Here is a 24,795-nt window from a genome sequence, read left to right on the forward strand (position 1 = left end):
TACGTGAAGTGATTTTCTAGAAAAACACAGAGAAAACAGTAAATACTTACATTTTTCGCGCCTTTCACCCTTAACACCGATATAATAACAATATGATAAACTGAAAAAAACGATGAAAAAAACGTAGAATAACCATTTCTTCAATGGTCACAAGAAGAAAAAAACGAAGGAATGAGCAGGAACAGGAAGACGAAGAACCATGACTTTGTTTTCTAGGATTAGGAAGATGAAGAATCAAAAGATGAATAGAGGAAGAAGCGAAATACATGATGATGTGGAAAAATGGTGCAGATTTCGCGAAATTTGAAGGAAGAGAGGAAGATCAAAGGTCTGGGTAAGACCAACCGTTCGCGTAACCATACAGGGGAAAGGGGAAGATGAAAGGGTGAAGGTATTTTGAAAAAGTCATACAAACATAGTCTAGATATGTAGTAGGTTGAGTAAGTGGGTTAAAAATGTAAATTGATCTCCCATTTGATCCAATTTTACAATTTTCTCTTAATTTTTTTTTGTTTTGATCAAATGTGTTTTTTAACCTTCTAATGCTTATTCCTCAACCATGACAAGAGAGAGAATCTATTTTTAATTAACCAATGTAAATTTATTAATTTAATTTTATGTTAATTGTATTTTTTAATTTATGTGAAATTAATATCGTACAATGACTTATATAAAAGCAGAGATGGATGATAAGTTTAATATAATATTTAAAAGAGAAAAAATCCTAAAAAATGATAAACCATATGACCAAATTTAGATATAATTTTTTTTGAAATTAGTGTTCAAAAATGGAATACAACTATATATAATATGACCAAAATCAAAGAATGTTTAAACTAATATAATACTGAAACACCCACTCCTCCTCCTCCTCCTCCTCCTCCTCCTCGTATGTATTTCGGATTTGTAGAGAAGAAAAGATGAGTAGTTTGTCGGTGTGGCAGAATCATGTCATCTCCTACCTCCTATTATTATCTCTACATATACTACACTTTCTATCATCATCTTCTTCTGCCCAGTTGTGCCTAGAACCAGAGAGCCAAGCTCTACTGCAACTTAAAAATGAATTCATCTATGACAAGACTGCTTCATTAGACTGTAAACCCCCACTTCCCAGGATGTTATCCTGGAAACTTGGAACTGATTGCTGCTCCTGGAATGGAGTCACCTGCAACAATATCTCAGGTCATGTCACTGCTCTCGACCTTAGTTGCAGCGGACTCAGAGGCAACTTAACTTCCAATAGCTCCCTTTTCCACCTCCCAAATCTCAACAATCTAAACCTTGCTTTTAATCACTTTAACCGCTCCAACATTCCGCCTGAGTTTGGTCGGTTTTCAAGTTTACTTTATCTCAATTTGACAACTACTTGGTTTTCCGGTCTGATGCCGTCTGAATTCTCTCTTTTATCCAAGTTAGTCTCCCTAGATCTATCCTTGAACAGCCCTTTACAACTTGAAACTTCAACTCTTGAAAGGATTGCCCGGAATCTCACTCAAGTAGAGGAAGTTTTTCTGGATTATGTAGACATGTCTTTAGTTCCAGTGTCTTCGTTGGCAAATTTTTCTTCCACTTTGAAATATTTGAGCCTTGTTATGTGCGGTCTTCATGGTGAATTTCCTGAAACAGTTCTCCGGTCTCCGAATCTTCTGTATCTGAATCTAATGCTTAACACTGATTTACAAGGCCATTTACCGAAGTCAAACTGGAGTGTTCCTGTACAATTTTTGAGTCTCAGCAGCACCGGTTTCGCCGGAGAATTACCGAATTCAATTGGTAATCTCAAGTCCCTGATGGTGTTGGACCTTGATAACTGCGGTTTCACTGGTTCAATTCCTGTGTCTTTTGGTAACCTCGAACAGCTAATCAGGCTAGATCTTTCAAACAACAATTGGACAGGGGAGATACCAAATGTTTTCGGGAATCTCAGGAATCTACTCCATATATCTTTTGAAAGCAGCAATTTCAGTGGTATGTTGCCATCTTCCATTTTTAATCTCACGAAACTCAATTGGTTAGACTTATCACAGAATCAGTTTCACGGAAGCATTCCTATCGAAGCATGTAATCTTTCAAGTGTAGTTAGATTTGACTTATCTGATAACTTACTTATTGGTCTGATTCCCTCTTGCTTGTATGGTCTTCCGAAATTGGTCTGGTTCTCTCTTAGTTCTAACAAACTCACTGGTCAAATTGGAGAATTCCGTTCTGAATCTTTGGTTGAAATCAACCTCGAGAGCAACCAGATATATGGTGAAATTCCGGAATCCGTCTTTGATTTGGTTAATCTCACCAATTTCCATGTCCCCTCCAATAATTTGAGTGGTGTTGTTGATCTCAAAATGTTCTCCAGGCTGAAAAAGCTAGAAGAACTTGATCTTTCAAATAATCAATTGTCTGTCATAACAAGCAATACCAGCAGTATTTCAATCTGGCCTCAGTTGTACAGATTTGCATTATCTTCTTGTAATGTAAGTGAAATCCCAGATTTCTTGAAAACTCAAGATCTACTCGGATATTTTTCTTTGTCCCACAACAAAATTCATGGTGAAATCCCCAAATGGCTATTTGATTTGCATTATTTGGAGTATATAGATCTTTCTCACAACTTCTTCACAAAAGTAAATGAACTTCCAAGAAATTTATTAGGATTCCTTGATCTTAGTTTCAATCTGCTTCAACAATCTCTCCCCCTTCCACCTCCTTTAATGTACATGATTTTTCTCTCCGGCAATAAATTCACTGGAGAAATCTCACCTCTGTTTTGCAATGTCACAACCCTTCAAATAATTGACTTGTCCAACAACAGTTTGAGTGGAACAATTCCAGAGTGTTTCTCAAACTTCAGTGCTGAACTGTCCGTACTGAATTTGGGGATGAACAACTTGAGTGGCCGCATTCCAGGATCTTTTGCAGAGGGAAATCTGTTGAGAAATCTTAACTTGAACAGAAATCAGCTCCAAGGACCATTGCCACAATCTTTAGCCCTCTGCAAGCTGCTGGAAGTCCTTGATCTCGGAAACAATAAGATAAACGATACCTTCCCCAAATGGCTCGAAACTCTTCCAAAGCTACAGGTTTTGGTGTTAAGGAACAACAGCTTCCATGGCTACTTAGGTCATCCTATACAAGTATCTCCTTTGGCGAGTTTGCGAATCATTGATCTCTCATACAATGACTTCACAGGCCTTCTACCTGCAACATATTTCGCCAATTTTCACTCGATGATGACAGCCGTTGAGGAAAAACTACGTTATATGGGGGAAATATACTACAAGGACTCAGTAGTTTTGACAATGAAAGGACAGAGCATTGAGCTAGTTAGAATCCTAACAATTTTCACAACAATAGACTTGTCAAGCAACCGATTCGAGGGGCAAATCCCAGAAGTAATCGGGAATCTGAGGTCGCTTATAGTGCTGAACTTTTCGCACAATAGCCTGACAGGTAGAATCCCATCATCACTGGGAAATCTGGTGAACCTTGAATCGTTAGATCTTTCATCAAACAAGGTTAATGGGAGCATCCCGGAACAAATGACAAGTCTAACATTCCTTCAAGTATTGAACGTTTCATTCAACCAGCTTTCGGGACATATTCCTCAGGGGAAACAGTTCAACACATTTGAGAATGATTCGTATATTGGAAACTTGGGGTTGTGTGGATTTCCATTATCAAAGAAATGCAGAAATGATGTTACCCCAACTCCGCCGCCACCATCAATATCTGATGAAGATTCTGAAAGCATATTGGACTGGAAATTTGCTGGGCTAGGCTATGGATGTGGAATGATATTTGGATTGTCTGTGGGATACATCATGTTATCAATAGGGAAACCATTGTGGTTTATCAGATTGGTTTATATTGCACAACAGAAAATGTTAAGCAGATAAAGTCCAAGACATGGAAGAAGAAGAATAGGAAGAAGAAGAAGAAATTAAGAAATGTAGCTAGCTAGCTAGCTAGATTTTCTAAGGTATAATTTTGCTACTTATTCTGATTCTGTTGTGCTTTGAGTTTCATTTTAATGAAACATTTGATAATTATAGGATTACTTGTATCTTGTTCTTATTTGGAATGTACATGTAACATCTTCCAAAACAAAGGCTGTTGCAGGCAAATTGTAGGAGTCACAATGCGAGAAATTCTGCATTTATATGCCCTAATATATATTTATGATTCATTCAGAATTCCAAGTAACTTGTTCGCCCTACAAAAGAAGTAATTTATTTGAGTGGAAAGAAGTAATATATACACAATTAGACAACTATTGCTTCAAATTCTATTAATTTAGAGTAGAAGTTTTAACTTCATCGGAGTTACTCAATGAAGCCCATAAGGCCTAACAATGCCCCCCAAACAGTTGAAAAGAATGTCTCCTGAGACATGTAATTGTTTGGTATGTGATGCATAGACTTTAAAACTTTTTTGACGAGCTTATTCTTCCAAATGTACACCTGAGAAAGCATTAACATAAAATTTATATTTGTTATTTGCAATGTGATATTAACAGCCTATGAATACTCATGATGTTAGCCATATAAATTTTGATGACAACTGCTCCAACTTACATTTTTGTTGATAAAATGGTTAAAAGAGTTGTGGAATGTGACGTTGCCTTCCTCCAAAACTCTATAATGGTCTCGCTATATTAGTCTCTTATGTCTCTTTTCCACAACACCATTCTATTAAGGTATATATATATATGTACGCTTGATGAACTATTCCTTATAACCGGAAAACTTTTAAAATAGATGAACTTGTTTCAGGATGCTAAGTATAAGTTTTCAGGGGAATTAATTAAAGATTAGTTAGTAAGTTATTTGGCTTGTTTTCTGACTTTATTAGTTGTTCATTGCTTTTAGTATTATCTTAGAGGATTAGTTAGACAGCTGTATAATAGTTTTCCTCAATCCAGGCCCTTTCTCAGCAGTGTGTTGACATCATAAAAATTATTAATAAAAATTTGTTTTCTCCTTCTTCTCTCTTCTAACTTTTCCCTAATTCACTATTCTCTCTTCTTTTTTATTCTTTTCTTTTCCCAAGATTTCTGTCCTAATCTTGTTAATTCAGTAACATTTTTTGATCTCATATTATCATAGACATAATGTTAAATTGTTTATACCTAAGTTTAATAAATTGATCCAACAAATAAAATACTTGGTCTTTGATAAGATATCAAAATAGACCTATCATTTTTGGAGAAGTATCAATTTAGACTTCACTTATAAAATAGTACCACAATTTAGGCTTCGAGAACGGATTGGAAACGTCATTCCTATTACTCCGGTAAATTTTGATTTCTTCCTTCATGTACAATTGACAGAACTTAATGGAGTAATATCAATAAAATTAGTACCATTTTTTTAAACGTTAAGCCTCTATATTGGTGTTATTTTATACCTGAAGTCTAAATTGATATTTTTAAAAAATTATGGACATATTTTGATATGTTATTCCAAAATAAAATAGTCCATATTACTCGGTGAAATCATCAACAAAAGTAAGTACAAATTTGTCCTTGGTAAAAGACTTATTTTTGTGGGTTCCCAACCATCAATGTGAACCAAATCAAAGGATTTGATTGATGCAATTATATTGTTTCAAAAAGTCTTACGAGATTGAATTTCCTGAAAATAAACAATGCAATCAAATAATCATTAAAAGGAAAATCATGTACAAGTTTTGACATTGACATATGTTTCATCTTTTTGTACCATTACAACACATCACCATCTATGCTCTTATTCTCACTAGAAGAAACAGGATTAGAATGTAAAGCTAAATCTGCTAATGCTTCAAGTTTGAAAGAATCAATAGTCAATCTGTGTAAGCCTCCTTCAAACAGCCCACTACTATAAATTGCTTTGAATTATGGGCCTACAATACATACTATTTACCCAATAACCAAACTTTTATACGACAATTCAACAACTTCAGAAGAAAACCACCGTGAATCCTGTTGGTTAATACCCTTTAATGAGGGACAATTATGACATTTATAAATATTTATTAAAAGAATTTAAATTCATTAATTGGGGTAGTACCGAATTTGGTGCCACCCCCATGACCTTGACAGTGACCATGTTTACTAACGAGTTTTTTGAAGTAAAATTAGAGGTTTGAGCCACTTTAGAGATTTGACTAGTCAAATCTCTAATAGTGGTATTCGGTGAAAAGGGGTTTGAAAGAGATTATTGGGTCCAAAAAGCTAATTTTAAAGAAACTCGTTTTACGAGTTTTTTCAATTAGCTTTTTGCTCTATCTCTTTTAAAAGACATTTTTACCCTTAATTATTATCATTCAGCTCCAAATGAAAGCTTTATTATATCCTTATTTATCATTTTACACAAATAGCTATTAACAATCAGCTAAATTTTACGAAACAAGTTTATACAACCAGTTAGTCAAATCAGCTAACGAAAAATGTAATCAGCTAACAGCTAATTGCCAAACAGTCCAGTATAAAATACCAAGAGTTACCTAGATCAGAATATAAAGTGTAGAAGATTGAGAGTGAAAGAAAATAATTGAGGGAGAGGGAAATTACACAAAAGGTTCTGTATTGTGAGTTTGCTCTCTAATCAAGAGAGTGTAGTCCAATTATTATGGAGAGAGACAAAATAGTGACATAATTATTTTTTGGTATTGTCAGGAAATATCTGAGTGGTACTATTTTGATTTTATCTCATTGTAACTATAGAAAGTTTCTAGAATCACCCTCTTTGTACATCTACTATTTTATCTCGAGTTTGGTCGTGGACATAGCCCGTCAGGATGAACTACATTAAATTATCGATGTCATTTTTATTGATTTTTCTGCTTGTCAATATTTTTCAACGGAATTTCTCGCTTTATTCCCAACACATTGTCACATAACTTTTATGCAATTTCCAATTCCTTGCAACATTAACAACTAGTATACTCATATCTACAAAATCTACAAGTATACATTACTTAATAAATAATGATTTTAGACTACCCAAAATAAAAAGTATAAATTACTTAATAAATAAGGATTTTAGACCACCCAAAATAATGAAATATTGTATTACATACTCATAACTACAAAATCTACAAGTCATATATATAGACATCCTTGAGAATTAACTTTGACCGTTAGTAGACTTGTTTATGAGTCTGATGGCATATCCAACCTGTCCAAGCCCTCATGTAATAGCCTTGAACATATATATTTAACATTTAGTCTAGCCCGATCTGAAGCCACAAAAGCCCGATTATTAAATTGATTGAGTTTGAAATTTATCATAAAACCTAAGCCCGGCTATAATATATATATATATATATATATAAACCAATTGCTAAAATGAATTAATTAGAAGGAGTTAAGCTAAAATATAATTACTTTTAGGAAAATTTAAAAGATAATGAAAGTGGGAGGACTAAATTAAATTTTAGCCAATAATCTGGAAAATACGAAGATGCAACACGGCATCATCTTCTTCTTCCATCCATATTTGAACGTTTCATACCACTTTCCATTTCCATTCTTCTCCAACTCCATTCTTCCTCATTTCTTCATTATTTCTCACGATTTTTACACCGAAACGAAGCTCTCAACTCCAGCTACGCATGCATGTAAGTTTTATTGTGAGATTTCGAGTTTTTAAAAATCGTTTAGAGAGAGAAAATTCGTCACTTTTGCTATTCTCTCTATTTCTCGGTCCTATATTCATTATTTTGCAATTCTAACATAAAAAATGGACTCAGGGGGGTCGATTTACCTATGGGTGCACTAGATTTTGATGCATGCAAGGAGTTTTGATGGGTAATCGGAGCTACACCGAAAAAAGTAAGAAATCTAACCAAAGTTTAATTTTCCGGTCGATTTTGGGTGTTTTGTGAGTGATTCTAGACTCCTGGAATCATAAGAAACAAAGTGGTATAATTAGTTTCTCAAAACAAACAACTTTAATTTTTCCGATAGGCGGATCCCGAACACCGATGATATTTTCCGGTGACATACGAAATAAGTGTATAAAAAATAGTTGGTTAACTTCAGAATGTTCTAAATATTATTTGGAGCAACATTAATTATTGGACCTTGGCCAAATTCCTTACCGTTTAGTCTCTATAAATTATGAAAGTATATAGCTGGGTGAAATTAAGGAAAATAATTAAGTTGGGTTAAAAATAATTTTTGGATCCTCATTTAAATAAAAATTCAGAATATATAATTTTAAAAATAAGGGTTGAAAGGAGATTGGACTAAGCATAATTAATTAATTATGCTCTTAAGATTATTGGTTAGTTAATTTGATTGATATAGATATTATGAAAATGGATTATAAGTATATATGTTTATATGTTGTTTGATGATGAGTAATTTTGGAAGTAAAATATTGGAATTACTGACAGTTATGGAACTGTCGGATGATTGATGTCCAACCGGGTTGATAAATTGCAGTCTATGGAGTCCCGGTTTGGACTTTGAATATTTTTTAATATAGAAGTGTATTTTATTGCAGGGTTGACCCTAGTCATTACTAGGAGGATGTCCGTTTTATAGGGGAAACTCTGCCGAATTTTCGGTAGAATGTCTATAAAACGTGACGAAATAAATTTCAATATTTTCCTAAACCAATATAGATTCTAAAAATAATATTATTTCTTTTAGATATTCAACCGGTAGGAGGAGCAGCAGTACCTGAAAACTATGACAGTCAGCTATGAGCAATTTGTGAGTTAATTATATGTTATGCATTTTTAATTTAGCATTTGCATTCACAATAAATTATTTCATGATATTTCAAGTAAAGTATTATTTTCACTTATAAAAGTGTATTATTATTTATAATAATTTATACGTAATTATTTGTGGATAAATACGTGTCATGGACATGCTTCCTAGTGAGCGGCATCAGGACCTTATGCGCACGGGTATTATCAGGTTATTGGATATTGATGATACTAATATTGTGAATGTTATGATATATGGATAAGCTCGGTTGAGATATTCTCGGGCTATATGATATGTGAATTTTGGATTTAAGTGAGGCTGGGTACGGAATCAGTTGAGTTATTTTCGGTCCTCCAGCTACTGGGCGTGTGGTCGGTTGAGTTATTCTCGGTCCCACAGTTATTGGATAAAAGTGAAATGGTGATTATTGGTGGATTATTAGACTGTGTATTAAGGTTTAGGGTCCAACACGTATTAAACCACTTATCTATTTATTTATAAGACAATTTTATGAAAAACATATTGTGTGCCTACTTATATTATATATATAATAATTATTATTATTGTGTGTGACATAAATGTTAAATTACTCATGCATTGCATATAATTAATTCACTATGGGAGGTTTGACTCCTTTAATTTTTCAGGTGACTAGAAGTCTGTTGCAGCCCAATATCTTTTTTCAGGCAGCACATCTATCTTACTATGTATGACTATTTAAGAATTATATTAAAATTTATATTCTAGACCGCAGTACCAGTTTGAGGATTGTTGTGTGTTTCTTTTTGAAGGTTTTAATATTAAATTATGTTAAGACTATTGGTAAGGTTGATCGTATATTATATTAAGGTTTGCTGCGGGTTCCGGTAGCTTGAGCTTACCCGTTCCCTAGCGCCGGTCACGGTCCGTGGGATGGGTCGTGACAAAGTTGGTATCAGAGTCTAGGCTAGAAATTCTGAACCTAGGGTAATCGAAGTTCTGGTTACTGCGAATCTGTAATTCTGCTGCCCATGAGCTCGCTAAATGAGGTCTTAACCTATGCTCCCCTCAGATTTTAGTTAATAGTTTTTCTGCTTTTGTTTCGCCTTGTATTCTTGCTGAAATTTGTGCTTAAGGTGTTGGTTCCTAAAAAATAAAAAATAAATATATAGTAGTTGGATGAGGAGGAATTAAATTGATAAAGCATTAGTTATCAATCAACTAAAAAGGGTTAGAAGCAACATATAACAATTATTAAAAGCAGTTAAGTGTAAGTGGCAAGAAGTAGAATTAAATGAAACAGCCTTACATTAAAAAAATAAAAAAAGGGGAAGAGCTGATGAGGTCAACATAGTGAAGTAGAAGGTGGAAGCAAGCAGTCTTGTTTTCCAGCCCGCGTTTTATAGTAGTAATTAAAGACCTCTACTATTTTTTATATAAATATATTATTATTCAGTTGAAAGCAAAAGAAAGAGAGAATATATTAATATTATTGAAGGAATCCAAAAATTGACTTGGAATGAAATTCAAAAGGAGGAATAGTAAAAGAGTGGATTTACTTTTAGTGAATGTCTTGGCATATAAATATGCAGAATATCTCAGGCATTCTAAGTAACTCATTCAATACAATACAATACAATTGTTTAGGATCAGAATTATCTGAATCTCTTAATTGAATAATCTGAGTGTGATTAATGGGTTTTGTGGGTAGCAGTAGCAGCAGCAGCTTGATGCTAATTAAAATGGTAACTAATTTCCCAGCGTATAATAGGACGCCTCTTCTCATGTAAGTTTATTAGACTTTCAATTAATTTAATTATTGTTTGTTATTGGAACAGAAAAGCAGCAGCATTGAGAAGAGAACGCCCAAAACCCAGTCCAGGAGGTGGTGCTCAAATTAATAGTGTTTCCATATCATCTTCATCACCAACTGCAACTACAACTACAACCTTTAATTTAGCTCAAACTAATACCAAAACTCAACCATTACTAAATGTTGATGATCCTACTACCCTTTTCGATCTTCATCCTCCTAATCAGTAGCCAATCTACTGTTTGCTTATGTATGGGAAGCCCCCAATTAGTTTTTTTTTTAATTAGTATTTTTGTTTTATATACGCACAAATTGAATTTTTTTGTGATGATAGCTATTTGTAGAGGTGTGTGTGGTTTAATCTTCAAAATCGGAATTGATATTGAATTCAAAACTCATTAAACATACATTTTTATTAATTAAACTTCAAACAACAATCAAACAACCCTTGTATTTTTGTTTAATGCAATCCATAATCAGAATATGATTTTTAATATTATATTATTAAGGGTTAATTTCAAATAAAACTTGTGGTTTTACGTTTTTGCATATCCACTATAAGAAAAACAAGAGTTAATGACTAATTTTAATAACCGAATAAAATCAGTTATTAATTAAAGACTAAAAATAGTAGTTAACAATATTATTGGTTGGTAATTCCGTAGAAACATGGGCCCAACTTTAATACACGGTCTAGCCACTGCATTTAAACTTTAAACACCACCGTTTTAGTCACTAAATTTATTCAGTTATTTTATTTAAAAAAAACAAAATATTTATTGATATTAAAAAACAAATATGGGACCCACTTCTAATCTACTCGTTCAACACTTCCTCTCTCCAACCCTAATTCTCGATCCCCTCTTGTAATCTCCCTAACTCGCTTGTCGCCGACTAGATTCTTCCACTCGATCCCCTCTTCTAATCTCCCTCATTAGCTTGTTGCTGGCTTCTGGCGACTGCAACTAATGGAGAGTGTGGCTGCGGACACTAGAGGGCGGCGAGAGATTGATTCCGCGATAAAAGAGCTCTGTTTCCGAACAGATTTGTCCACGACTGGTCGAACAAAGACGAAAGTCGGCCATAGTGATCCGGGAGTCCCGTGTGGAAGGGCTCTCACTCAACGGATCAAAGGTACGCCGGGGATACGAGTCGTTTGGTACCTCGATGTTAGGGTTTCAGACTGGGTATTTGAGATTAGGGACGCGAGGATAGTGGCCAGCAATATGAGTTTTCCAGCCACAGAACGCGAGCAAGATGAGTTGAGTTACTGATATTCCTATGTTTCTTTCTCTCTTCGCTTTCAATTTCTGGTCTTTGAGTCATTTGTGTTTTCTTACATATCTCAAATTGAATTCAAGTGGCCAGGAAGAAGATCAGAGAGTATGATTCCAAAAGAATACTCAAGCAGCACTTGAAGCATCTTTCCAATCAATCCCAAGATCTGCTCTGCTATGGTACTTTTTTTTTGTGTGAAAACCCTACATTTATTCTTTATTTGTAGCTCATGATATTTGTAGCCCAAGATTTAGAGTTTTGGTTAAAGTTTTGAGTTATATGTAAAAGAGTGTCTTGCCTTGTGGAGGTAGCTAGTGGTGGGACCTTTATTGCAAATATAATTGACTGAATGTAGAGAAGTAGTCCTCATATGATGAAATTGCAGTATAGTTTTTGTGCAACTGAATTGCAAATATAATTTATGTGCAACATAATTGAAAATATAGCATGTAAGATTTTTCATTTTTATTTGGCTATTAATATTCCCTTCATTTGTTTTCTTTCTCTACACTTGGTAAATTTATTGGCTACATTCTGTTTTGTCTGAGTAAGCGATTCATTGATCTTTCTCATATTGTTGTTTGTTTTTTGTGTTAACTACTAGCAAACCATGGCATTACTAACAAGTTTTGCCTATATTCACCTAAAACATGCTACTGAAGTTTCTAAATAAACAAGGAATCTCGCTCAGCGAATCGAGCTATATTTTTTCAGGACATGCATGTTAGTTTTCCGAAATCTATGCTTAGCCCAATGTGGAATCTTAGTAGTATTAGTTTACACGTCTTTTTTAATCTTGCATAATTTTACCAGCAAATGCTTGCCAAGGCCTTAGCTCATTACTTCAGAAAGACAGTGTTGTTGGTAGATGTTTTTGATTTGTCTCTTAACTTGAGCTCTTTCTTGCAGTTGCGAAGTCTTCAAATTCTGGTCTTCATGCTCTAATATGAAGTTGTTATTTGTTGCAGATTCAAAAAAAATTATGGAACTGCAATGAAAGAAGATGTAAGTCTTTATGGCGATCACATTTTTGTTTGGTGCGATCAATTGTCTGTCAGAAAGTGTTGATGCTTGGATTCTTTCTGTTGGTCTTAATAAACTTCCAGTTCTGTTTACTGTTTTGTTCAAGTGCTCTGATTCTAAATTGATATTTGATTTATTCTACTATGTTTAGTATTTAATGCGTCGTGTGTCGCTTTGGCAAGCGCCATCACCATGAGCCATGGCTCCAGGACGCCCTTGCGCTATGTGCCTTTAATAACTATGCATGTAATTCAACACCTTATTTGTAAAGAAGTGACAATCTCTTGCATTTTTTCTTTGAGCTTACTTATCAATAAGTCCTTATAGTTATCATTTTTTCATTGAGCATACTTTTCAATAGAAGTCCTTATAGGTGCTACTTCAACGGTGTGCCTTCAAACAACCAAAATGAAGCTATCCTTTAGTGCTGATCTCCTTTGTTTAATCTATTTTCTGGTTAAAAATGTAGCTTGCTTCAAAACTTTGAGTGTAAAAATAGTTGTTCACTATAAAGAAAGAGTTGAATTAAGTTTTCAAATTATGCTACTACTTCATACTTGTTTCTTAACACGTAATGATGATATCAATGTGCTTTTTTCACTCTTTTTATGTTGTTCTGATTGTTTAATTTCTATCTATTTTTTTTTCACTTCTGTTCAGGAACTATGTATATCGGTGGATGTCATGGGTGGAGCCTGCAAATTATGCTAGTTCATTATATCTCGTTTTGTGATGGATTTTGGAAGCCAAGTTCAGCAGATGTCATGGCCGGAGCCTGCAAATTAAGGCTCAAGCAGCAAAGGCACCGTTTGAAATACCTTGAATATAGGTAATCTAACTGAATTTTGTGTTTGTTGCTTTGAATTTGAGAAGCCATTTTATCTAGGGATGAAGTTAAAAAATGCACTTAACGTTAATTGGAAAGAGCAATAATACCCTTAACGTTAAAAATAGTACAATTAAAGGCCTAAGGTTGACAACTTAGTCCAATTTTATATAAAACTAACAGATTTCCAAAGATAAATAATTTTTCTGTTTATTCGCTCATCTTTATCCTTCCTAGTTGATCTCCTCCATCAAAATCCCCGAAAGAAATAGCAAAAACTCCAAATTTACAAATGAAATACCCAGTTCCAAAGATTTTGATTATATCTCAGCTTACCCAGTGTATTTTGGATCTCTGAAATCTTCTGAGTTGTTTGCTTTTATGCCATAAGAGTTTGAATCATGTAGTGTATTTGGTGTTTCTAATGCTTTGAATTTGCTAAAGATAATTGTTCCAGGATGTTATTGAATATTACAACGTTTCTACTCCAAGAGATTGGACTGGACGAGTGAAGAGCTTCGATGTCGTGGGAAGCATTGGTGATGTAACAATTTGAATGGTTTTGGACCTTTGGACCTATGCATTTGCTAAATTGGTTATAATTTTCATAAGTAACATATTACATGTTATAATTTATCATAATTAGTTACTGCTGATTTTTGTTTTGTATCTTTTTTCTGTAAGGCTTGTAAAAGCCAAGCTATTACTATATACCACTTAGTATGCCTCATTTTTCCACCAAGTTTTGACTCAATGAGGTGGTTACCTAATAGTTAGGACACAAGTGATGCATAACAATGGCAACTAGATTCATTTTTTAGATTAGGTTGATGCTCTTCGGATTGTTTAAGATAGAATAACACTTGACATATCTACCTTTAGCATTTAGGCATTTTTCTCTAATAGGCACTTGTATGTCCAATTTCATGGCCTATTTAGGCCCTTTTTAAATAAATTTGGAGTTCATGTCTTACTCGGTCCTTGTTACGAAACTTGAAAAATCTGTCATGCATATGTTCTTTATGCTTGCAAAACTCAAAATGATGAAAATGTTGACCTTATTAATATGTTATCGAGTATGGCTCACACTAATTATTTATAGATTTTTTAGTTTCTTATTTATACATTATCAATTCCTCAACATGTTTTGTAGATTACAATGAAATTGATGTTAATCTCAATATTCTAGTCATAGATCATTTATGTTTTAGTTATTATTTTACTGGAAAGGAACTCTCTTCAATCCAAATTCAATTTTCTGGTTTTGTGCAAAATATTACTATAAATTAAAAAAATTATTCAATTTAGCGACGGAAAATTAGTCGCAAATAATTCGATTCCGTCAGTAATAAAAGGATTGGAAATATTTGCAGAGCACAGTTAGCGACTATACTTTATTAGTTAGCAACTAAATATTAAGTCGTAAATTAGTGACAACATCTTGCGACTGCATAATGTTCGTCGCAAAGTTTACGACTGAATTATAAAAATAGTCATTAACAAGTTACCAACCAGGGTGTTACTGACTGAAAAAATTACGTCGTTAACACATGAAATTCAGTCACTAACTACATTTAGGGACTGAATTGCGACTGAATTTTCAGTCCCTAACTAGTGTTTTTCTTGTAGTGATCGGTATCTATGTTTTTTTTTTTTACAAAACAAACCATGTGGGTGATATCGTTTGCCATTTTGGATTGACTTTGCCAAATTTGACAGGTAACAACCTCAAATTAATTCTATTATTAATCCTACATTGTTATCACTCCTTTATATACAATAGTAAATGTTATATGTGGCGGAGCCATGAATCTATACTTGGGAGGTTAATTTTAGACCTACATTTGGGATAATTCACTACAAAAAACGCTATCACTTCTGGAATGGACCAATAGAAAATTTTGTATCGGAAATCACCTACACTCTCATCTACACATTGATTATTGACCGAATTATTCCCTCCCACATCACTGATATTTACTGCAGTATAAATGTTGACGATAATACCAACAAAACTTACCTATTAACCTACAAAAAAAAAGTGTAGGTAAATATAATATTAAAAATTAAATTAAAGCTATTATAATATTATTAAATAAAAACTAAAAAACAAAAGCATTATAATGTTTTTCTTTTTGAATTTCGGAAACCCCTAATATTTTAACACCAACAAAATTTAAATTTTAATATAAAAAAAAATCTAGGTGACTATAATATTTAATTTTTTTTAAACTATTACAGTATTATTAAATAAAAATAAAAAAACAAAATTATTAATATAAAAAGTATTTTTCTCTTTTGGTTTAGAGGAACCCTAATTTTCTCTCTTCCTTCCCGATAAAAAAAAATTGGAACGCCACCCTCTCTCCTCTCGAGCTTGATTTTCTTCCATGCCTCTACTAAGCCGGCGCTTGTTATCACCAACAGCACCAGTGCATCTGTTCTTCCTTTCACCAGTCGATGCGCCTTCTCTTCATCTTATTGGCATCATTGTTCAGTTTCTCCAGTTTCTTAGAGAGAGAATCAAAATAACAAAATGGAGGGCAAAGAAGAAGTTATTAGATTGGGAGCTAACAAATTCATAGAAAGACAACCCATTTGAACACCTTCTCAAGGAAACGACTATAAGGAACCACCACCAGCTCATTGTTTGAGCCTAGTAAGCTCTCTTATTAGTCCTTTTACAGGAATGAAATCGTGGAGTTCATTGCAACTTTCTTATTCCTCTACGTCACTGTTTTAACTATTATGAATTATGCTAAAACCCAAAATGAATGTGCCAATGTGGGTACTCAAGGTTTTGCTTGGTCCTTTAGGCTTTGATTGGATGAGAGGTTTGAATGGTAATTAAAGGGAGGGTAATGAAGAGTCAGTGGAAACCTTTGTTTGGAAGATTAAAAAATATGAGGGTAAGGGTTTGAACGGTTGATGAAAGGTTTTAAAGGGTTCAAAATCAATAAGTTTTTAATAGATTTACAACCGACCAAATCGGTGGGTTTGGAAGGGTTTTGATGAACCCTTATCTTTCTCCCAAACAAGGGCAAGGGTAATACCCTATCTCCCTCTCCTTCCCCTTCCCTACCCTCCCTTTAATTACCCTTCAAAACCTCTCATCCAATCAAAGCCTTAGTGGTATGATATTTGCTTGTCTACTGCACTACCTACATATCAGGTATAAAGTTCAAAGATCCTTCCTTTTTCTATTTTCCTTGGTTTTTGGAGCCAAATGCTTTTTGGGTATTTCTCAAAATGTGATTTTGAAGATGGGTTTTAACTAGATCTGCATATTTGATGAAACTTGACAAGTGGGCACATTAACCCAGTTGTTACCTTTTGGGCTGTTTTTGGCCGAGGAAGCTATCTTTTACAAGGGTTGTGTTTTACATTGTTATGCAATGTCCATGTAAGTATCTCTTCTTGGATTTTTTTTTAAGTTAGTTCATTACGGTAGAAAGGGTTGCTCTTTTTACGGGTAAATTACACCCATGACCATTGAACTTTACCCATTTTAATATCATCGGGAACACCTTGCAAATTATGTCATTGTCCATTGAATACAAGTTGATGGTGCTCATGAAGGAGGCAACGTGGTTATTAGGGTCCTCGGTTCCCGAGTAGTAGGCTAATCAGGGGACCTTCCAATCCTTGGGGAAACGAGTTTCAATGATCCTATGAACAAGGGGTGTCTAGCTCGAGGTGAGATTTCCTTCCATTACTCCACTGAGAGCACACTTATGAAGGAAGCACTAGTGGAAAAATGGACATTTGTATCGACATATTTGCATCGGCCCTTATAAAGTGCGATGCAAAAGGTCCATTTGCATTGGCCCTTTATTTGGAACCGATGCAAAAGGTCCATTTGCATCGGCCCTTAACAGGGACTGATGCAAATAAATGTATTATTTACATCAGCCCTTTTAAAAATGCCGATGCAAATATGAATTGAATTATTTGCGTCGGCCCCTTAACAAAGACCGACGCAAATAGCTTTATTATTTGCATCGGCCTTTTAAAAAAACCGATGCAAATATCAATTGAATTATTTGCATCGGTCTTTTATAAGAGGCCAATGCAAATAGTATTAATATAAATATAAATGGAAAAATTTATCAATTTGGATTTTAGGGTTAAATCTTTTTCATTTGTAGCCGCCTCCCATCTCCCTTTTCTCCTTCTCACAAGCCGTCTACACGGTTTGAAATTTGGAACCAAGCTATATGAGTCCCTTTAACCCTCCCTTATACTCTTCGATTTCGACTCTCTCATCCATCTTCGTCGATGCTAGATTCGATTTCAATATCGGAAGACAGTCTCAAACCAATCGAATTGAAGCTCATCGTGAAAAAACAATGAAGTTTCAGCTCTCAACGAAGAAGTTAAATGACATTCAACGGTCTAATTTCAAGTTATCGAAGATATTATCTGGTTTGCATTCTTCTTATTATATTTCATTGCCTTTTAGGAATTTCATTTCATGTGTTAAATGAATCTTGTAGAGAAGCTAACAAATTCACTAGGATTTTGATTGATTTGATAAGATTTGGATTTAATAGTTATTTCACTTGATTCTGATATTGATTACGCAAAACCATGACATAATCTTTGTAAGACCGTCTTTCGTTTTTTTGTTTTTCCACCTATGGAACGGGCAGCATGCGCCGCCCATTCCTCCTATGGAACGGGCAGCACGCGCCACCATTCCACCCGTGGGACGGGCAGTGTAAGCTGCCCGTTCCTGCCTATGGTGGAACGGGTGGCCTGCCCGTTTACCATAAAAAAGGCCTGAAACACCCCCAAACTTAATTTTTTATATTTTTTTAAGATTTATTAATACCTGTTATGCATTTTTTGTATATTCAGAAACCGTTAGAAGATTGAAAACCCGACGACATTGATTACAGTTCCCGTTTCCATAACGGACACCGTTTTCCCTTCGTGTCAAGATGCTGTTGATTGGGCAAAACAGGTAGCTATTCAAAATGGGTTTGAGATTATAATATCTTCGCACAAACATGGGGGAAACCAGAAGTTGTTGAGATGTTCATGGGGTGAACGCTATATAGGTGTTCTGAGAACTTTTGAAGATACTTTAATAAGAAAAAGTAAAACTAAAGTGTGCAGATGTAAATTTCAGATTAAAGCCTATCAACATGCAGACCTTTCTGGTTGGGGGATACAGGCTGGGTTAACTGGTAAGCACAATCATACATTACGTGTGTATCCAGAGGGAAGTCGGCAGATAAGCGGGCTCAGTACCGCATCTAAAATAATTATGCGTGATATGAGTTCGGCTCAAGCAAAGCACTGTGCTATTTTAGCAGCAGTTAAAGAAAAGCATCCAGCAGACAACCCAATAATTAAACACGTCTACAATTACAGGGATAAAGTGGGGAAGGATGGGTTCGAAATTAGAGACCTGGTTAGTCAGTTCTACGATATTGCTGTCGAGAACAGGTATGTTCATTATACGCAAGTTGATCCTCATTCTGGCGTGATAACGCATGTGTTTATGGCACATCCAGAATCAGTAGATTTATTCAGGACCTATTACTGGTATATCGACATTGATTCAATGTACAATGCTAACAAGTACAAAATGCCATTTATTGAAATTGTTGGGATGACGCCATGCAATAACAACTTTAAGATCGCGTATGCCATACTTAAAGATGAGACTGAAGGGAGCTATCATTGGGTCCTACAGTGGGTTTTGATGGGGTTTGATCTCAACCTGGCTGTTATTGTAAGTGATAGGGAGTTGGAGTTGTTGAAGCCGATCCAAGAGGTTTTTCCACATTCAGCAAACTTGTTATGCACTTGGCATATAAATAAGGATGTAGAAGATCGGGTGTACAGAATTATGGGAGATAAGGTACATGCCACTAAATTCAAGTATAGAAAATGGAGAACAATAATACAAACCTTAACCATTGCTGAGTACGAGAAAAATCTGAGCAAGATGAAGGATCCGATGACTAGGTACCAAAATGTTATCTCGTACGTTGAGGAGACGTGGTTGGTGTATAAGGAGAAGTTTGTTATTGCTTGGACGAAGGATTTCCTACATTTTGGCAACACAACTTCTTAACGAGTGGAGAGTGAACATGCGAGTCTAAAACAATGGCTCAATACCGCCACTGGCTCCCTCGATACGGTATGGTCAGAGTGCACGGCTGGTAGTCCTAACGTTAGGCAAGGAACGAGATATAAATGAGATATCTCGATTATTGATGTTATGAGAAACTACACGGGTAGAATTCGAGGATTGACACATACGAATTTTGTATTACGTTTTGACAATGCTTGATGATTTGAAATATAATATTTTACGTTTGTTTGATTACGAGTTGGTTCGTTAAAGCGATTTATTTGATTATGAGTTGGTTTGATAAAACATTGATTTGATAAAATGTTTATTTGATTACGAATTGGTTTGATAAAACGTTTATTTATTCATGAGCTGGTTTGGTAAAACGTTTATTTAATTTGATTCGTTTTGTATATATATATATATATATATATGAGGTTGGTTTTAATGGTGAGCACTAAATTATCTCCATGAGTGGTGAACAATTAATATCCATTGGATCAAAATCTAATGGTCTAAATTTAATTTTGTTATTTAATATTAGAAAATGGGTACCTGATGACATGGCAGTCACCCTTATTTTAATTAAATGATTTAAGAAAAAAGCATTGCTACAAATTTCAAGAGGAGCTATTTCTCTCTCCCTCCGTCGTTATTGTATCCATCTTTTCTATTATTACTTTTTCTATTTCTCTCTCTTTCGATATTACTGTATATCCATTTCTCTCCATGACTCCTGTAAACCGGCTGTTTAAGGTCTTGACTCGTGACTCGGGCATCAGAAGCTTTGAGGAAGAAATTCTTGTTTCTTTCTGAAGTTCGCCCTCGGTGGAGATGAAAATTGTGTCAATAGGAGATTAGACGGTAACGATCAGTGGAAGAATGGATAACGGCCCAAAACTGAACTTTTATTGTAAATGGAGGCAGGGGCGGAACCAAAGGGGTCACGGACGCCGAAAAACCTTTGGAAAGTTTGGCCTGCTGGCTCCGCCCCTATGTCTGCCATGGCTGGAGCTTTCTCAGCCATGGCAGACCAAGCTTAAGGACGAAGAAGATGGGGGCTGAGCCCCCTATCTTGTGTGTGTGTTTTTTTTTAATTAGCCCTAGTGGAAACTACACCGTTTTGCTAAATGAAAAACCATGCTCGTTTTTTTTATCAGGGTTTATTAAATCTTTCTCCATTATTTGTATAAAAGGTTGATGGTTAACTTCAGTCACTTTTTTTTTTTGTATATTGATAATTAATTTCCGGAGAATCTTAATCTGGGTGTAAATTCTACTATTATACTTTAAATGCAGTTTAAAATTGTACTCTCAATTTGGCTTGTAGAGACTTATTATTATTATTATTATTATTATTATTATTATTATTATTTTGAACCAATTATTATTATTATTATTAAGGTTAAGGTGCAAAAATACCCTTAACGTTCTGGGTCAGGAGCAATTTTATCCTTAACGTCTAAAATTGTGCAATTTTACCTCAAAAGTTGAAAGCCAAGAGTAACTTTACCTCTAACGTTGATAATTTGCATCAATTTGAGATATAATTCATCAAACTGTCTTCTCAGTCATGAATTTTATTATCTCACTTCACACGTGTGCCATTTTATCAGTAACAAATCACAAACATGCGTTGAGATTTAAAAAACATAATAAGAAAAATATTGTCTTTTGTATGAATTGGAAAAAAAATTCACAAAATTCACTGCAATTTATAAATATAATTAAATTATAAAAAATATGAAATCTCTTTTTAGAACTAAGTGATATGCAATTGGTGCATAATAAAGAACAAAATATCTGTATTTTATAATATTGTTTAAAATTCTTCATATTATCAACGTTAGGAGTAAAGTTGCTATTCACTACCAACCTTAAAAATAAAATTACACTATTTTAAACGCTATAAGTAATAATCCAAAATGTTAGGGATATTTTTATTTAACTATTTAAGTATAGTTTGTACAAACCGAATTTCGAACTGGAAACCACTGGAATTTTATTGTTATACTATGTCTTTTATTTGCTTTAAAAATTTATATCATAATCCTTTTGTTTTAATAAGTTTATTTTGAACGATTCTTTAATAAAAAAAAATAAGTTTATTTTGAACATGATTAATGAGTTTTTTTTTATTGATTATGTGCGATAAGTATAGACACTTGTCAGTTTTTACATGGAGGATCTTTTAATTGTGTTGGAGTACCAAGATCCTCTTATAAATTTCCTGAATGAGGACCATTATGAATTTTTTTTTTTTTTGTAGAACCATTATGAAATTGAAATTGATGAAGCAACACGATCCAACATCTTTTGATACGACAGTGCTATTGAGAGGATAGAATGAATTACTATGCTAACCTTATAAAATTGTACTTTGAGTAATAATTAAGACCAACTGAATTTTTTTTTTGGTTTCAAAAGTCATTTAGGTACACACTTTTATCATATATCGTCATTTTTTTAATTAAAATTTCCTTTTCAAGTGATTTAATTATTATTTTTTATGGAAAAATTATTTATAGTTACTTACTTTAAGTCAACTTTTGTTTTTTTTTTCTACCATTCTTTTTATATTCTTTTTATTTATTCTAATTTTAGAAAAATAATTTATTAGTATCCGCATTTTTACATAACACACTGCTTAGTTTTTATATTTTAAAAAATCATTATAATATCTCTATCTTTTGTCAATATTAATCATTTAATCATTTTATTTGTTGTTTGTAGATTTTTAACGAACATATCTTAATTTCAGGATAGGCATATTACGATACAAAATAACTCTGGTACTCTATTATTTTCTGTCTGCCTGTTTATATCAAATATAACGGTTGAAAATCTAAAAAAAATAGACAGAAAGATCAAATAGTTAATTGTGACAAAGAATAAAGACCTCATAATATTTTTTTCAAAATAGAAAGACCGAAAAACTAAGAAGACTAATAAATTATTTATCTTAAATTTTATTAAGTTATAACTGTTCATAATTTTTTTAGATTTATAATTTAATATTTAGATGGTATAAAGTTTATATTATTATAATTTAGAATTTGAGAAATAATATTAAAAAAATTAAAAATTAAAGGTTATAGATTTAAAATATAACATTTAGAGTATATTAGGATTGTAAGTTCAATCTATAAATCTTTAGGATTGTAAGCTCAATTTATAAATCCTTAAGATTGTAAGTTCAATTTGTAAATCCTTAGTTTTTTTATTTCTTTAAGTTTTCATTTGTTTACAAATAAATATTTAGCTTACAATCCCAAACATAACGTAATATATATAAACTCAATCTATAAATCCATAGGATTGTAAGCTCAATTTAAAAATCATTCGACTTTTTTTTTTATTTTTTTAAGTATTCATTTATTTATAAACAGTCATTGAGCTTACAATCCCTAACATAACGTAACGGAACGGAACGGAACGTAACGTAACGTAAAATGTAACGTAACATTGCGTTACGTTGCGTTACATAACGTAAGCTTAATTTATAAATCATTAGGATTGTAAGCTCAATTTATAAATTTTTATGATTGTAAGATCAATTTGTAAATCCTTAGGTTTTTTTTAATTTCTTTAAACTTTCATTTATTTATAAACAATTGTTGAGCTTATAATCCCTAACGTAATCTAAGGTAACATAACGTATCATAATGTTATCGGCAATTCTTGGTATCCGAGTTTCGTCGCTACCTTTTAATTACCTGGGTGTCCCGTTGTTTATTGGCGCTCCCAAAAGCAGAGTTATGCTCTCTTTAGCGGACAGATTCTTAGCAAAATTTGCTAATTGGAAAGGTACATCTCTTTCCTTTGCTGGGCGGGTGACCTTGGTAAAATCCGCACTGACTGGTGCACTTATTCACTCCTTCACGATTTACCGATGGCCTGAGGCAATTCTAAACAAGCTTAACCGTGCAATCAGAAACTTCATTTGGACTGGTTGCAAGGACTCTAGGAAATTGGTAACAGTTTCGTGGTCTGTTTGCTGCAAGGATATCAGAGAGGGCGGGCTCGGACTTAAGCAATTCCGTTTGTGTAATTATGCTTTAATTAATTGGGAAATTAGCATGGGAATTCATTCAAGGCAACTCTTTCATCATCAATCTTCTCAAGACCCGGTTTTTCTATTACTCGGGGCAGCCAAAATCTTATTTAGTGAACTCCTCAATTTGGGTTTCCTGTCGTCGCTGCTACAATAATATCAGCAGTGAGGTCATTTGGTGGATTGGTCGAAGCTCCAATCTTAATTTTTGGACAGATGCCTGGATTGCCCCTTCTGTTGCGGAACAACTGCAAATTCCGTACAAAATTCAGCTTAGCTTAAGGAATCCAGTGGAGGATTTCTTAAATGGTGAGGCGTGGGTCAACATTGATTGGCTACCGATTGATGTCAGAACCAACATATTGCGGGTCAGACGCGGTCTGGATGAATCTGATTACTGTGTTTGGAAGCCATCAAGCACTGGTAAATTCTCAGTTAAGGAGTTTTATGCTAAACAGATAGAGTCTGGTGTCGATACGTCTTGGGGCAAATTTGTTTGGCATAAGCATATCCCTCCTAGCAGATCAGCTCTATGCTGGAAGCTGATCCACGGAAAGGTGGCCACTCACGACGTCCTAGTTACCCGCGGTTTCAGTATCGCTTCGAGATGTGATCTTTGTAAGTGCCAATCTGAAACTCTTGATCATTTGTTCATCACCTGCTCTTTTACTGCTGCTATCTGGGCTGCTGTTGGGAACCTTTTTGGGGTGCAGATTAATACCTCTCCCCCATTCGCGGACTTCTTCACTAGTTTACAAAATACCAATTTGCATAAATCGCTTGTTGGTATGTGGAACATTGCAGTTGTTACTTGTCCGTGGTTAATCTGGCAGGTGCGTAACAAGGCAATTTTTGACAATGATCTCCCTTCAATCCAAAGAACTATTTTTAAGCTCATGAGCTTCGTCAGAGAGGCTCGTCGATCCGCTTACGTGCTGGACAGAACTCGTCCACCATCTGCCCCTGATTACATCCATGTTCGGTGGACGCCCCCTCCTGCTGGTTGGGTAAAGGTTAACACTGACGGGTCCGC

At 34.2% G+C, this 24,795-nt stretch overlaps 1 protein-coding gene and 2 long non-coding RNA genes across 5 annotated transcripts; all 3 read left to right on the top strand.

Moving 5' to 3' along the window:
• The first annotated feature begins 1,118 nt into the window (after positions 1-1,118).
• On the top strand, positions 1,119-3,893 carry LOC136220217 (receptor-like protein 7). Its single transcript, XM_066008007.1, has one exon. It carries the CDS (start codon positions 1,119-1,121, stop codon positions 3,891-3,893), a length of 2,775 nt encoding a protein of 924 aa, XP_065864079.1.
• Positions 3,894-7,509: 3,616 nt separating this feature from the next.
• On the top strand, positions 7,510-10,752 carry LOC136220929 (uncharacterized). Its single transcript, XR_010684765.1, has 5 exons — positions 7,510-7,599; positions 7,732-7,813; positions 8,639-8,701; positions 9,349-9,408; positions 10,519-10,752. It is a non-coding gene; the product is annotated as an uncharacterized lncRNA (long non-coding RNA).
• A 526-nt stretch (positions 10,753-11,278) lies between these two features.
• Positions 11,279-14,354, top strand: LOC136218753 (uncharacterized). 3 transcript variants are annotated; one of them, XR_010683934.1, is made up of 5 exons: positions 11,281-11,754; positions 11,855-11,950; positions 12,740-12,776; positions 13,455-13,623; positions 14,065-14,354. It is a non-coding gene; the product is annotated as an uncharacterized lncRNA (long non-coding RNA). The 3 variants fall into 3 exon arrangements; XR_010683933.1 differs by having other exon boundaries at positions 11,279-11,950; positions 14,078-14,354; XR_010683932.1 differs by having other exon boundaries at positions 11,284-11,950.
• The last annotated feature ends 10,441 nt before the right edge of the window (positions 14,355-24,795 follow it).

The sequence above is a fragment of the Euphorbia lathyris genome, chromosome 2, assembly GCF_963576675.1.
Source record: "Euphorbia lathyris chromosome 2, ddEupLath1.1, whole genome shotgun sequence".
Taxonomy (NCBI): domain Eukaryota; kingdom Viridiplantae; phylum Streptophyta; class Magnoliopsida; order Malpighiales; family Euphorbiaceae; genus Euphorbia; species Euphorbia lathyris.